Raw genomic sequence first — 17,160 nt, 5'->3', positions numbered from 1 at the left:
TTGAACTTGTACAATAGAAATTTAATGACTTGAATATTGAAAATCCGATTGAGAAACATTTACTCAAAAGTGATTTGGCGCCCCATCAAATCCAATCGTGTAAAAATAATCTCACTTTAAAATGAGTTGATCATTAACAGTATTATCGATTTTGTATATTGAATATGAAATGGAACTTGAATATTCAACTTGAACTTGAATATAGAATTTGAATATTGAAATTAGGAGGCTTTTATTCTTAAAGGACAAGATTTTATGGAAAGACTCCATCTTTGGAGAACTCCATACTTGTATTTAATTCTAGTTTAAAGAGAAGTTGATCTCATTTAAACATCATTGAAAATTTTGAACTTTTGGAAATGGCATTTGTACATGAAATTAAATGATTCATGTGGTCTAACTTAAAGAAGGGATTGCACATTTTAAATATCATAGAACTTGTATAAAGATTAAAGCTTTTGAAGAATTGGATGATGATTGTTGTAAGGAACACTTTCAAGAATGAAAGCCTCAACTTACTAATCATATTTTTGAAAATAAAGCATAAAGGTTGAAACTTGAACTTAAAATGGGGTTTGAAAGATCATTCGAGGGGGGTTTCAAGTATGAAATCCCCTTAAAGATTACCCCTTTTGCCACATAGTTCAAATGAGTATGAACATCATATGAACATCCTTGACTTTTTGAATTTAGCAAATAGATTAGCAAAATAGTAGATTAGGAGGGCCTCAGATTACCTAAGAAGGCTAGGTTGATTCTTCCAAGGTGATTTCTTAATTGCAAGGTGGTAGTAGAACCTATAGTTTTTGGAGTTTTGAGAATTTTGAGAGGAGTTGTCAGTGTAGAATCATTTTGGCATTACGACGTTTTGCTCGTCTTTTGATTTTCTGCCCCTACCTTCAGAAAATGAGGGTTTATTAGAAATTTGGGTGGACACACAGATAAAAGGCCGACGCCTGGTGCTAAGCTGGCACCTGATGCCAGCAGATGCTGCCAAAAAAGGATGATGACGTCGTCCTTTTGAGGCGCGTCTTAGCTGTCACATTAGTACTTTTGTATTGTAGTGGGGGAGGTTTGGTTGGAGAGATTGCTTAAGGAGGTTGTTTTGCTTGTTTTTAGACGCAAACCTTTTGCTGAGTTGTACAGTTTGGAATCCAGTTTTACGGGTCGGTGCCGGGGATGCTCGGTTTTGTGGGTCAGCGCCCGAATTTGGATTGCTTAATGTCATTTTGACGGGAAACATGGCTTGGAGACCAATGGAGAAGTCCGTTTTCAGAGTTTGGATTTAGAATTTTGAATTTGTATTTAGGAATTGAATTTTATACCAAGTTCCAGAATGGGGACGGAATTGGGGATTGGATTTTGGATTTTTGGACTTAGAATATTTAGCAATTGGGACTTCCACTCGCAATTGTACCAATCCTGGCGCTAGGCTAATGGTTTCGTCATCGGCCCTTAAGGGGAGACACGGATTTGGTGTCTACAAAAGTCCAATCGATTGTCGTTAGTTGGGTTTTGCATTGGAATCCTCTAAGGTATTATTAGAAACCCTACTATGAGGAACATTGAAGGCAAGTATGCAACCATGAACAATAAACGAAGAACAAAGAAAATGAAACTGGGAAGGGAAGAGAAGATCAGAATTGGAGGCATCGAGAGGGCGAAGAGGAAAGGGAAAACCCTAAAAAAAAGAGGAAGCAGTGAAGAGCTTAGATTGAAGAGGGAGAAGTATAGCGAAATAGGGACAATGGATGAAATTGCAAGTGGCACGATCTGGAAAGAATGGCAAATGAGAAGTAAAGAGATATATGGGTGGGGGCAAAATTGACAGCACACAATTGCTGCAATAGTAACTTAAAGTGTTAGGATTTAAGTGCAGCGAGAAAATTCATTAGTTTGTATGCATAACTACAGTTTTGGATCCTCTAGAGTTCTAAAATAACTCTATAAGGTAGAGTTTAAGCAATATCAACAATTGAATGAAAAATCAATGGCTCTTATAGTATCTTTCCGAAATCCCCCCCTATTGTTTCTCATCAATATCCACCCTGATTTCCTCTTCTCATTAATATGAGCCATTAATTTTAAAATGTATGGTTTAGATACAACTCTACCTTGTAGAGTTTTATTAAAACTCTAGAGGATCCGAACTCACCTAAACTATATTATGTTTTTATATTTCCTTATTATGAATTCATAATCAAGCATTGATATGCTACAAAACGACAAAATAAAGTAATATCTATCAAAGTTGTCGTTTTTTAATCCTAGAACCTCTTTTTTTTTATGAAGGACCCCGTGATCTTTGGCTATATATCCTAAAACATTAATTTAAAGGTTTTGTCTATGGCGGTTTTAATCAATTTTTTTTCTATGGCGGTTTTAATCAATTTTTTGTCTATGGCGGTTTTAATCAACTTTTATGTATCTTGCAATTCCTTCAGTGCTTCTGTATCGTTATTATGGCGGTGAACCCATGACAATGAACAGAGTTCTCATGATGGTTTTTGGGTTGTTTGTCAATGGAATATGTGCATTCATAATTAATGATGTTTCTGCGGATTATAGCAATCATAGCTCAATATTACTGTTATCTCTATTATATAAGCCAAGAGCTGAGGGCTTTTACGTAACATCACTTTTCGTGTCCCTCATAAAAATTACAGAAATACCCTTCAGCGTTTTACCCCCAAACCCTTCGCGTTCTCTCCCATCCGCCGCTTCACTCTCACTCTCACTCTCACTCTCCTCCCTTCACTCTCACTTACTTTCTCTCTCCTCCCTTCACTCACCGACCTTATCCTCGATCTCACCTCAGGTAATTCATACAATCAATTTATTTTGTTTAATTTTTTTAATCAAATGCGTTTCGTTCTCCTCTCAATCATCTGACTCCGACTTCACTCACCAGCCCAACTCCTTCACTGAATCGGAGCTCCGTAATTAGGGTTTATCGACGGTTCTCAGGTTATGATTTTCAGCTTTAACTTATTTCTAATATTTAGTTGTTCAATTTGTAGAAAAATGAATGAAAATTATGTTATTGGTTTTACATAGATGGAGTTCAAAACAGGAATCGTTTTTGTGATAAATTAAGCATATGTTTTTATTCTTATTCAGTTCAAACATTTTTGAAAAAAAATCGAGTTTTTATTTTTATTTTTTGTTTTTATTCTAGATTTGCAAGGAGATATGATGATTTAATTTACCCAATATATGTGTCCTCAATATATCACATTCAAAAGTATTGAAAAAAGTTATATGCAAACGAGTTTTAATTCCAATTCCAATTTTTTATTTCAGTTTTTGTTGCATGTTAAAATTCATGGTAATTTGTTGATTTCTGCATTCTTCATACAGAGCCTTCTACACGAATTGCGCGCAGAGTTGTTGCACTTGATTATGCTTAATTGAATTCGAGTGAGATTTTCAACAATTTTGTTTAAATTTTCATTTTTTTCCAATTAATTCTGGAGATTTTATTGATTTGATGTGTTTTTTCCGATTTTTGTTTGAATTTCTTAACAGGCTCAGAAGCATAAGGATTACAGGCGTATCAAAATCTCCTTGACAATTCGAGCAAAGCTCTGTGAGTTTAATTTATTTTTCCAATTTTGGTTGTGTTTTTCAAATTTATTTTTGCTTGATTTCTGTAATTTTAAAATGGATATTTTCTATGTTTTACAGTGAGCAACCAATTTTTATTTACCCTCCGAAAGAACTCATTCCTTTGGACCCTTCTTCTTATAATCCTGCTTCATATCTCTGGTAATTTGCATAAATTATTTCTAATTATTGATATTTTTTATTTTTTTATTTTAATGTTGCAAGTGTGATTAGTTGAAGTGTTTATTTTGATGGAACTGATGATTTTAGTTGGATGATATGTTATGTTTGAAGTGTGACTCAAAAGGGAGTGACTGAATTTGGAAAAAATGGTTTGAATTTGTGAATGTTGTTCATTATTAGATTATTCTTAATAGGCATATGGTAACTCTTTTATGTTTTCTTTTTGTTCGATTTCCTAGGAAGAAAATTTTGGAAATCCCGGATGAAAGACAGCATCGATTGCTATACCTCCTGGATCCTAGGTATTACTTGCCTGAATTCAGCCTCTATTTTGTTGCTACTTTTTGTTTTGGTTGATATCTTATGATCAGTTTAGTTAAAATATATTTGTTTAGTTAAGAACGATCAGCTGAGGGATTTTTGGTTTATTATATTTAGAAGTCGTATATGCGATCAATTCCAGACCCGAATTTGGGGAATGCCATTGTTAAGCTAAATGGGTTGAGTAGGGTGGCTAAGAGGGATAGGGAAGAGGAGGGAGTAAAAGAACCGACCTTGTCTTTATCATTTGTATTCTATATAATAATTTTCGAAATGATTTTATTATTTATTTCAATTTTTTTTTGGTGAATGAATTTGGAAAGACTCCCGATTTGACTTTATCAAACGTTGAAAAAAGTTTGGCAAAGTTTACAAAGGGAGAATAAAGTTCACTGGCCAGGTTAATTAATTAATTTATTTATAGTTTGATTTTAGGGTTTACATAATTTTCCAGCGGATTAATTAGTGCTTTGGGTTTGTAAAACTGCAGACTGTTGCTATGAAGTTTATAATGAAGCATGGGAAGAGTGATAAAGATCTTCACAATCTTAGGCAGGAGATTGAGGTAATATTTTCAGATTTTTGATTAATTTTTATTCTAAAATGGTAATTGGTTTCATACATGAGATGTTTGGACTTTGGAATTCGAATTATGAGTTGCAATTATAGTTGAATTTTCTTAATTAGTGTACTTCTGAATCGTGTAATGTACTTGATGATTGGTGCTGAAAATGGAATGAAGGTTTGTGGGTTTGTTGAAACTGTACTATAGAAGTGTTATCCAAATGATCCAAGTAAGGAAACATTAACAACAATAATTCCATGTTTGGACAATCATAGAATTATCATTAACCCAAAACAATCTCGAGTATCTGTCACTGGTTAAGATATAGTCCCATGTCTTATTAGTACATGCTCAAAAAGTCACATTCTTAAATTTGTATTTGTATGTGATCAGATGAACATGTATTATGATCTGTTATAATGTAACACCGTTCTTAGAATAAGTGAACTATAGTTAAGATTACTCCAAAGTTCATCAAATTTGGATTATATTGGTATATGTTGAATCACCTGGCCACATGTAATGTATTTGATCACTATACGAGTATGTTTTTGGTGAATGAAATTGTGAATTTCGGGTCCTGTTTTTGTACCATAGTCCTCTGACAGGAAGAAGTGCATATCAACTTCCTTAATCCCTCCCTTGCTATCCTGCAGGTGTGCTGGGAAAAGTTTACTTTGATGTGGAGTTGAAAGAGGTGAGGCTAACGGAAGGGTGCTACGTGATGGACCAGGTGAAGGCTGTAGAATTGATGGGTGAAAACACGATTTGTGTGGCTGACATGCTAGGATCCACCCTTAATGGCGAGTTTGAAGACATCAAGCTCTTGAACGCGCGACCTTGCTAGAAAAAACAAGAAAATAGGGTAATTTTCTACTTGAGTCTAGGAATAAGGGTACAAAGTCCTAGGTTCTAATATCCAACCCCTAATGTATTTATGTAATCAGAGCTGGTTAAGTATTAGACTACTATGGCCGAGGGGGTATTCTTCTTTATTGGCATGTGTACATTGGGTTTTGTTTCTCACCTATTTGTCATTCTGCTTCATACGGTTTCCATTTCATTAGGTGTAATCTATTAGGAGTATGTATTTACTCAGTTTGATTTGTCGTGTATGTTTTGTGTTAGATTGTTTGTGAAGATGCTCTAACCGTAACCCACAGAAAATAAGTATGTAATTTGCTTAGTTTTCTTCACTTATATAATAGAGATTATGTATTTTTCCCATTCGAAATTCTTTTAAGATAAAACACAAGAATGATGAAATTTTTCTGTTAATTGTTAATATTGCTGATTTGATATTGATTTTACATATATATGCTTAAGAGGATCAACTTTTCTTTTTAATATTCGCACGCATCGCGTGCATATAAGACTAGTGAATTCAGAATCAAGCATTGATATGCTATAAAACGACAAAATAAAGTAATATCTATCAAAGTTGTCGTTTTTTAATCCTAGAACCTCTAAATTTTTTTATGAAGGACCCCGTGATCTTTGGCTATATATCCTAAAACATTAATTTAAAGGTTTTATTCAAATAATTGACTTGGTTTATTAATGACACATAGTGGTACACATCGTTTATTAAATTAGTGATAAAAAACAGTTCACGTCATTTAGTGTATAATTTTTCAATGCATAATGAATTGTCTAGTACTCCGTGCTTCTCATATTTGGTGCATCCAAATGCAAAAGAGATCGATTATTAAGGCTCTGTTCTATTCGACTTATTTTGACTTATTTCAAACAAAATAAGTTCAGATAGGTTCAGTTAAGTTCAGATAAGTTCAATTAAGTTCAGAAAATATAAGTTCAACAAAAATAAGTTTTTTTCACACGTTTTCACACACAAATAAGTTTATTTCAGACAAAATAATTTTTTTTTTCAGATAAAATAAATTCACATAAATTCAGTTAAGTTCAGATAAATTCAAATAAGTTCAAATAATATAAGTTCAGTCAAAATAAATCCAATACTCCCTCCGTCCCAAAATTATAGTCCCGTTTAACCAAAAACACGGGGTTTAAGAAAAAATGAATATAGTACATGGAAAATTAAAATAAAGTGCAAATGATGATTGAGGGTGCGTTCTGTTCAACTTATTTGACCTGAACTTATCTGAATTTATCTGAACTTATCTGAAATTATCTGAACTTATCTGAACTTATTGGAACTTATTGAAACTATTAATAGTAGTAGTAGTAGTAGTAGTAGTAATAATAATAATAATAATAATAATAATAATAATAATAATAATAATAATAATAATAATAATAATAATAAAATAATTAATAATAAATAATTATTAATAATAATTAATAATCATAATTAATAGTAATTAATTAATAATATATATATAAATAATAATTATTAATAATAAATAACGTTTTTAGATTTTTACAGGTACGGGTTGAAACGTGTTCGGATTTTAACGTGTTCGGGTTTTAATGGGTACGGGTTGAAACGGGTTCGGATTTTAACGGGTTTAGGATTTAACGGGTATGAGTTGAAATGGGTTCAGGTTTTAACAGATCCTGGATTAAATGGGAACGAGTTGAAACGGTTTCGGGTATTAACGGGTACGGGTTTAAACGGGAACGAGTTGAAAAGGGGTTGGGTTTAAACGGATTTGAGAATCATATCGGTCATTTTCATGTCAGATCAAGTAAATCGGGTTTGAACGTAATGGGTCAATTTTCGCCGAATTTGGGTTCTTATCGGTTCGGGTTAATATCTTGTCGTGTTATTTATAATCATAATAGTAATATATCACTAATAATAATAATAAGAATAATAATAATAGTAAGAAGAAGAAAAATAATAATATAAGAATTATTATTTAATTATTAATTATTATTTAATTATTATTATTATTATCTATTATTATTATTATTATTAATATTATTTATTATTATTATTATTTATTATTATTATTATTATTATTATTATTGAATCTTATTGGAACTTATTTGAACTTATCTGAACTTATTGAAACTTATCTGAATTTATTGGAACTGAAACTTATTTTTTAATATAGTACATGAGAAAGTGGAGACCTTAATAACCAAAATTTAGAAACAAGATTATAATTTTAGGACATCCGATTTAGAAAACAGGACTATAATTTTGATACTGAGGGAGTAGAACATAGCCCAAATCTGATACAAATCTTTTAAAAAGGAAAAAAAATCAAATAATTCACAAACGCGTACAAAATAAGCGAGGCAAAAAGGAAACGAAAATAAACAAATTGATGATAAAGTCAATGCCTTTAAAAATAATCAAAAACAATTATTTAGTCCAAGAAAAATAACGTCTTTGTGAAAAAAATTCATACTCGGTAACAAAGATCGAGCTTCCTCTTCTACTGTACAACACCCGTTTCATTTTCTCTCTCTAGATTCTCTCTATCGTCGCACTTTCTCTCTCCTCCGAATCACTCCAACTTCATCCATGGCGAACAGTAATTTGCCTCGCAGAATCATCAAGGTCTTTTTTTTTTCTCTCTTACCAAACTTCAATATTAGTTTCTAAGCGATCATTTCATTTAGGAAAAGATAAATAAAAATTCTAGGGTTTTGTGCTTTTGATTCATAAACTGATGATATCGTGTGTTTTTCTTGTTTTTCAATGGAGTTGATTGTGATTTGATGTCATTTTGTGCAGGAGACCCAGCGTCTCCTTAGCGAGCCAGGTCTTTCTCTATCTAAAATCCTTTTTTGGTGAATTGGTTGTACAATTTTAAGAGAATTATGTGTGAATATTCTTGTGACTTATTGGTTTTTGTGTTGGGTTTGATTGGTGGGTTTTGGTTGCAGCTCCGGGTATAAGTGCTTCACCGTCAGAAGACAATATGCGGTATTTCAATGTTATGATCCTTGGGCCTTCACAGTCTCCTTATGAAGGTAAATTCAAAATTTTATCGTCTTTTTGAACAGTTCATGAATTTTTGTATGAAGTTATGGTTATGGTTTTGGTGGTTTGGAAGAAAATAGGTTAATGTGTGTAATGTTTTGGAGGATGATGGAAGAGTGTGGAAGGGTTTTTAAGCTGGCATGTGGCACATAGCTTCATGATGCATAAGTAAAAGGTCTCTTGCATAAAATCTTGTTTCACTTATATGGGGACAGGGGTTGGGGACTTGGGGGGGGGGGGGGTGGAGGGGAAGGGGGGAGTTGATGAGTCACTCAGATTAAGGATTTCCCTTGACGATTATGGGAATAAGTCATGCAAAACTATACATGTTGTCATATTTAAGAATTTTGTTCCTTCTTTCATTGTTTTCTCTTTCATCTGTTCTTGGTTGTTCGACTATAGATATCCTATGTAACTCTTTGGTTCTCTGGGATTAGCAAATTATCTTTTAGTTTTGTATTTTTGTGAAGGGGTAATATGATCTGCCCCTTGACGAATGACAACTGTCGGTTGGCTTTTATTTTCCATTTGTGTAAGTTAGCTATCAGCCTATCATTATTAATACCATCATTGTACTCTAAGCCTATGTTTGAAAAAGTATGCCTTAGTTGTGCCTTGGCATGTGATGATTGTTGCATCACAGGTCTGCTCTAATCCTCATTGAGTTATAGGTAGGGCATCGAGTGAGGGATGCAAGGCACAGCCGCATAGGTGAGGTGCACCGTAGTTTTGTTCTATCGAGTGTATAGGTGAACAATCACTATTCAATCTTTATCTTGTTACCCTTTCTGACTTAATTAATTTTTCTTATTTTCTCATCTTAGAAGCTTTTGAAGATAGTTGTCAGTCCGTCGTTAATAGCTAAAAGAGTTTTTCTTTCACTTGATCTGTGGTTTGGTTGGAGTAGGGCCAGGTTTTCTTTAAGCTTCTTTTTCTTTTTATCTTCTGTACCTTGGAGCCTTTTATTTTATTCCAGTGTGACTCTTGTTGTAAGCCAGCTGAAGTTTGGAAGATGGGTTTTTTTAACTTTTGTCCCGTAGAAATATCTTTTGGTATTTAGTTTTTACATTAAGATCTTTCATTAACTCTTGATTCTTGTGCTGTAACTTGAAATTAATATTTGAGTAGTTTACCTCCGTATGTGAATACTTATTGGGGTTGGTTGAACAGCTGGAAGTTAATTCTTTACATCTGGGATACTGCTGTTCGCAATTTAAGGCAACAAATTTAATTTCAATCTTGTATGAAGCAAACTATAAAGCCAATATAGTTCTTTTTTTTTACTGCATGATCTGCGTCTATTATGTAAAGCACTTTGGATTTGAGAACTGCCAGAAAAGAGCTTCTTGTAAGAATTAACTACGAAATGAAATACTAACCTAATTGGCTTTTAGAGAGGCGTTCCATTTAGTAAGATTACTCAGTCTCTATCATTTAACGTTTTCAAGGATAATTGAAACATAAGATGTCGTTTTAGGAGTGGAAGTTGCATAGTCCTCACTCCTCACTCCCCAGGGTTAAGATGTGGACATTTTATCTGCATGGGGCTTCCTTTTCAAATTTGACTACTGGACAATAGCCTTGATTTTGAAAGACTTGGCTGGGTGGTGTTCAAGTTCACAGTTGGCTTCCCTCTAAACTAGTGTCGTCTTGGTTCCAGTTTTTTGTTTTCATTTGTGTATATTTAACTACTGATATATATGATTCAAAATCTCTGTTTACTACACGAGTGCTTCAATTATTGAAACCATTTTAAAACTTCAATTTGGTTTCAAAAGGACCCCGAACAAAAGATCACTATGTAACATATGAGAGCTTTTACTTATTAGCCAGTAGATAAGGGGCTGCAGAATTTTGCTAAAGTGTTATCTCTAGCATGCATAGCTGCATGAATTTTGTAGCTAAGATATTCCTTTGTGGTGCTATATGTGGTTGCCTTATCATATCATTTGGTTTTTCCCCCCGATTGTGTTATGTTCAAAATTCAAAGTGGAAATGTTCAATTTAACTCGTCAAGACATGATCCAATTCCAGATTTTGACATTCATGCTCTGAAAATGTGTTCCTTGTATTATGTACAGGGGGAGTCTTTAAGTTGGAGTTATTTTTGCCCGAGGAATACCCAATGGCTGCTCCTAAGGTATGTCAAACTTCCCCTGTCAAAACGTTTTTACTTGATATTCCAATCCTGTGGTTCTAACTTTGCATTACATGCGTCTATATGCTTTATCTCCCAATTGATGCACTTCAACCTAAGGCTAATAAACATGTAATGCTATCAAACCCACTGTACCATAATATTCTCAAACAGCCTATGTTTTAATTGATGTTTCCTGCTTATAGTGCGAGGGTAAAGGTTATATGTCTCCCTAGTTCCAAATGATATAGGCACAAGGAAAAATGTGCAGAGCCATAGATTATGCTTCTGGAGCTGCAATTTGTTATTAGGGCCGAGCCTTCCCTGTTAAACTTCCCATGCAAAAACCTTCACTGGCTTTAATCCTTTTATTTCCTAATAGAGCTGGGCTTAGGGAAAGATGAAGGTAGAAAATATTTGCAAGTGTTTACAAAACGAGAGCTACAGGATAAATGGCTAGTAGCCGAATTTCCTTTTTGGTGTATGTAATGTTTCACATAAAAACAAGCTCCTACCAGTCAGCTTTGTGATTCATGGGTTGCCCGACTGTTTGTCTCTTTCATATCTATATTTTATTTTAATTAAGAGAACGTAGTGAAAAAAAAATAACTTCAATATCTTGAAGAGTGGGGAGAGAGAGGCAAAGCTAGTCGGTTTTCGTCCTTTGGATTGCAAACAACACTAATGTAGCGTCGCTTTTCTATCACTTAAATCCATATTTAACTGCTTCTACTTGATTGAGATCTAGGTTTTCTATTAAATTCTAGATTTGAATATGTTAGATATTAATCGGAGTCACTTCGGATGCCTTTGCTTAATTGACATGTCTAAAGGACTGAAGAAGAGACAAGTTACTGTTGTCGAGTAGTAGCTGTGTAGATATGAAGTTTAGGAAATTCATTTCGTGCCAATAATAAAATTGTTGAATTGGACAAGCCCTGTTTTTCCTTCTTTTGATCATGCTTGTTAATTTTCCCAATCTACATTCTAGAGTTGTTACAACTCCTATATAGTTTCCTCATAGGGTTTGACATAGTTTAATAGTGAATAATAATGGTGATATGTTGCCTAGTCTGAACTTGAAGATATGGTTATCGATCACCAAACTTGCCCATGTATGAGCTTTCTCTATTCTCTTTCTTTTTGATACGAGGTTTATTCTTTTTCTCTTGCTCTCTCTTTTCTCCATTGTCTACTTGGCAAAAGATGCAAAGCATAACTGCGTAAGTGCAGTTCCTTGTCCTTACTATGCCTGGGATGCCTGATTTGACAAGGTCATTGCCCCTGCTAAGAATCAAGTAGTAATCAACGTAGATTGGTTGGAATTGATGGTGATGATTAAGAGGAGAAAGTGGTATCAAATCAACTGAAATCACATAAATAAATGATAAACACACGCATCCAAGAGGTTTGTTATATTCCAAAATGTAAAACCAAACTAACAGAAAACTGTCATTAATACTCCACATGCTTTCTGTTTCCCAAATCTCCTTTGTTTCCCAAACTGTCATTAATACTCCACATGCTTTCTGTCATTAATACTCTAGATAGCTATCTTTCTTTTTCTTCAAGCTTCTAATTAACTAAAATATAATCTTATTATCTGAAGTACTTCAAGTACTCCTCCCCTTAGATTGATGCGTAGTTGCCACTCTTGGCCACGCCTAGGCATGTAAGCCCAGAATAAGTTCATTGATTTTCAGATGCTATATATATTATTACGGCTAAATTAATTTAGATTCAGCTTCTACACAAATCTGCTGCCATGCAATGAAATGTGCTTTAGGATGAGCCTTGGACCTCCAAACTCTCACGCCTTCCATTTCTTTAACTGTGTACACCATCCCCATTAGTGTTGTAATAATATGGAAATATTGAAAGATTTCTCCTGGGATAATGAGGGTGAATTAGAGGGATATTTTTAGAGAAGTGCGAAGAGGTCTTTGAAACCCTTTTATCTAGTGAATGAAACTCTGAAAATGGTTGATGGTGGAGTAGAAAGTACTCTTATTTAGTCAATCTGGGGGATATAGGGGAAAGAATAGCTTACGAGAACTTTTTCATCATGGGATCATGGTCATTGGTTTGGTATATTTATCTTGAAAACTTATTTCCCAACAATTCTAGGATGTTGGGCTCAAATGTGTTAGGGACATACCAATCTCTATCTCACTCAGGTAAGAGGAAGCAATACGTGCCATGCTCAATGTTGGGCTCAAATGTGTTAGGGACATACCAATCTCTTATCTCACTCAGGTAAGAGGAAGCAATACGTACCATGCTCAGTATGATTTCTAAGATATCAATGACCTGTTGGAGGTGACTCCGTTTGCACAAATTTCAAATGAAAACTTTTCAAATAATAGTTGTGTTAGAAAGAGTGTGTAAGACAAATGTTTCCATAAAGAATGGTGAAATGTATCAAAATGGTGGTCAAGAAACACACTTTATCAACTTCAAACTCGAGATAAAGCTAAACACCCTTACCTTCTCCTTGAACTTGATGGACTTTCTCTTCTCGCCGTAACCAATACAACTCGACATTAGAAGTAAAACTAGGGTTTTTACATCCAAAAACTTTAGATTACAAGCTAAAGATTAATTTACAAGGGGAGAAGTGTTCGAAGTTTTGATGAAAGAAATGTGAGGGGTAAGACTAGGATTTTTACATCCAACACCTAGAGAGATTAAACTAAAAATGGGGTCTCTTAGTTGCTGAAAAACTATGGTGGCTAAAGAGGTAGGGATGGGCATAGGGGGGAAATAGACAAGTCTCTAAGGGTTTTTTGAACATCCCCAGTCCCCACCCTCCTACTTGGTTTAGGATATGTATTGAGACGTGAAAACAGACATGTAGGGGAGTGATGGAATGTTTTTTGTATTACATTGGATTGCACCTAAGGTCTAAGGACATGCCGCAGTCTTTTCTCTTTGCTAAAAAATGAAGTAACAAGGTCTATTCAAGATGAGATATTGTAGTGTGTGTTCGTTGTTTATGGATTATATCATATTAGGGAATGAAACTTGAGTCGAGGTTAAGGCTAAGTTGGAGCGATGAAGTGAAGTTAGCTATGTGGGTTTAGGGCAAGTCGGATTAAAAATGAGTACATGGAATGCCATTTTTTTTTGTAAGAGGCGAAGCGAGGATGTTGTGACATCATATGGTAAGGAGTTAGTTGTTAGTGAATGTTTTAAGTACCTCAGATGAATGTTTGGGAACACCTTGGAGATTAGAATTAGGAATGCAGATATTAGAAGTTGGAGTTGCAGATATTGAGGAAAAATGACGGGAAGTTGGCTACATTGGTTTGGGCATGTGAGACACCATCGAGAAATGCACCGGAAAGGAAGGTGGAGAGTTGGGATAATAAGGATTTCAATAGATGCAGCATGAGGCTAAAGATGACATGATGAATTTAACAATGACATGGAAAAAGTGGGTTTGCATGAGGCGTAGGTTCCTTGTTTGTGTTGTATTGAATGAACTTAATTAAGAAACTGCCAAAAATCTTAATGTTTTAACCACGTATTTATTGATTTCCTTCTCTAGTTCTCTGTATTTTAACAGTTTCTGCACTAATTGTTTCCTGCTCCACAGATATGTGTTAAAAACATTGTCACCAATTTATAACTTATATATCAGTCTGATTCTGAAAGGAGGAGATTATTTCTCCTGAGGTCTTATTTATTCATTTTACAAGTTGAGATAGTGCATGCAGCTATTTGCCCATAACAGCATCTTCCTGTATAACGTTGGTTCAGAGTTAAGACACCTGTTGCAATTCAGAATTAAGGAGATGCTATAGGAATTGGTAGTTGCGTCCTTGGCCCCTTTCTCGTGGATATGTCCTTACCATGTGTATCCTGCTGGGGTTTTCTGGCTAATGGCATAAAGTAGCTTTTGCATTGTCTACAGAATTTTCATTACTTCACATGGGAGAACTGTGAAAACATTTACAAAAAAGAATGCATTACTGGATGCCTTTCTGTTATCCCTCTCACCCCACCTCAATATTTTTTTTGAACTATGTGCTTTGAGTGATTGTTTAGTAAATCAGTGACAATGAGTTGCTAGAGGGCTTGATTGTTCATCGTGCTGAATGGTTTATAGTTTATGGTGATTAATATATCTTGCTTGAATGATTATAACAGGTTAGATTTCTTACCAAAATATATCATCCCAACATTGATAAGGTATGGTCAACTCTTTCTTGTACTCTCTGTTTTACCCCACTCAATCTTCCTCGTGTAAAATATGTTGCTTTCTGGCAGCTAGGGAGGATATGCCTTGATATTCTAAAAGACAAATGGAGTCCTGCTCTCCAGATACGGACTGTACTCTTGAGGTACTTTTTGTTTGTGAGTCTTCAAAGATAAGATGAAAATATCAGCCCCCAGGTTCCCCCCCTCCTCCCCCTATTTTTTTTTCTTTTTTAATACAGGATCACAGGGTTGCTACCAGAAAATCTCCCTACCACCCTCGTTTTGTTATGTTTAAAATTGTGTTTGGGTGTGGGAATTTGGAGGGAAGGTGAGGGATTATTTTTCCTTATTTGGATATGGAATGGGGAAAGAGAAGGACAGGACATTGTAGGGGATCCATTTTCCTCCTTTTACAAAAACAAAATCCTTCAATTCTTGAAAAAAGAATGCAAGTCCATTCCTTTCCTCTCCTGTCCTTCTGTCTCCTTTCCTCTCCTGTCCTTCTGTCTCCTTTCCTCCCTTTCCCTCCATGATTGTTAAACTGCATGTACAATGGAACTATGATCTGTAGTTGGCACCACCAGTACCGCCAGAAACACATCATGGATGTGAGATTCTGGGAAATAGGAGAATATTCTGGTTGTAGCTTGAACTGTTGGCATATTATCATTCTAGAAGGATTTCAAGTATTAGATTAAGTTTCACTGCGTGATATTTTTCTCATTCTATCAAAGTGAACGGACTCATAAGAACTTGTTTCTGATGGAATTTTGTCCTTTTGCATATTTCTTGTGCTGTTTTCATGCCTTGCTTTCAGCTAGTTACTATGTCTATGATCTGTTATTGCAGTATTCAAGCATTGCTGAGTGCTCCAAACCCTGATGACCCTCTGTCTGAGAACATCGCTAAGCATTGGAAAACAAATGAGATTGAAGCAGTTGAAACTGGTAAGTAATCAACTATTACTAGTATTTTCTTACATTAATTACTAAGTTATTACCTTCTGCCAATTCAATTGATGTTGCTTTTACATTTGAAATCTGCAGCAAAAGAATGGACCCGTCTATATGCAAATGGAGCTTAATTACATGGTGACAAACATTACCCTCTCAAATAACAAGTGTGATTTCTGTTATCTGACTGAATTAGAAAATGATTATCAAGAGATAATCTAGGAGAAATGATGATCAATTGTGAGTATAAGCTAGCATAAGCTTATGTTATTCCTTCTATCTTCCTTACCATGTCGAATCCCATCCTTGGAATTGTATAATTTGAACTTGCATTGCATAACTGGAACTGTTTTCTTGTCCTTATCGAAGGGAACTATAATTTAAGTTACATACATACAATGATCATGCAATAATCTACTTCGTATATTTCAAGCGTTTTGATGTCCTTGGAAGTAGAGATGGCTAGTGGGTCGGGTCTGACCAAATCCACCCTGACACAATTGATAGTGGGTTACGTAGGTCGGATCCACTTATGACCCTTGACATAACCCGTCAAACCTGGAAAGTTTTTTGATGTGTCATGGGTCGAGTTTTTTCAACACAACCACTTTCGACCCATGCCATAGCCGCTAAAACTCGTCTAAACCCACTTGACCCATCGGAGTCACACTTAGCATCAAAACCTGTCATAACCCACCAAACTCATTGGACCCACTTGACTCGCACAACCCACCACGACCCATGGAACCCATGACCCATCATGTGCTATGTCCATTTTTTCCGATATAACTCATGACTCAACCCACCCTGATTTAACCGAGGCGGGTCGCAGGCCCGACCCTAGGGGGTAGGCGAGGGGTGCGACCGTCTAGGGCCCAAGGCGCAAAGGGGCCCAAAATAATTGTATATCCAGTAATTTAGTACTAGTAATAAACAACGCATTAACTACACATGTTATTTCCTTGGTTCATTGGTAGAAAATAGGCTTGTTATTTGACTTTTAGTACTCAGTTCTAATTGATATAACTATATGTGAGCAAAAAATTGCTTATTTGATGGACTATGGGTTTATAAGTTTTAAAATAGAAAAACATTTTAATGAAGACAAAATTAACTGATCTTTTTATATGCTCAAAATGAACCTTTATTTTCAAAAAATATCTCTTTACGCATATTAATTATCTTGTAATTAAGTGAGTATTTATTTTATTGAAATATTTCAAGGAATCGACTAGAGCCTGATTTTGAAATTCTAGGATCATGCAAAGGAGAT

General features: G+C 34.8%; 1 protein-coding gene across 1 annotated transcript; it reads left to right on the top strand.

The window, feature by feature from the left end:
* Nucleotides 1–7,976: 7,976 nt before the first annotated feature.
* On the top strand, nucleotides 7,977–16,286 carry LOC110787034 (ubiquitin-conjugating enzyme E2 36). The gene is made up of 8 exons (XM_021991611.2): nucleotides 7,977–8,168; nucleotides 8,346–8,373; nucleotides 8,498–8,584; nucleotides 10,676–10,734; nucleotides 14,884–14,925; nucleotides 15,004–15,077; nucleotides 15,784–15,881; nucleotides 15,981–16,286. Exons 1-8 carry the CDS (start codon nucleotides 8,133–8,135, stop codon nucleotides 16,016–16,018), a joined length of 462 nt encoding a protein of 153 aa, XP_021847303.1. The 5' UTR covers nucleotides 7,977–8,132; the 3' UTR covers nucleotides 16,019–16,286.
* Nucleotides 16,287–17,160: the final 874 nt, after the last annotated feature.

Source organism: Spinacia oleracea, chromosome 4 (genome assembly GCF_020520425.1).
Source record: "Spinacia oleracea cultivar Varoflay chromosome 4, BTI_SOV_V1, whole genome shotgun sequence".
Taxonomy (NCBI): Eukaryota; Viridiplantae; Streptophyta; class Magnoliopsida; order Caryophyllales; family Amaranthaceae; genus Spinacia; species Spinacia oleracea.
This window is presented reverse-complemented; position numbering and strand designations above follow the sequence as displayed.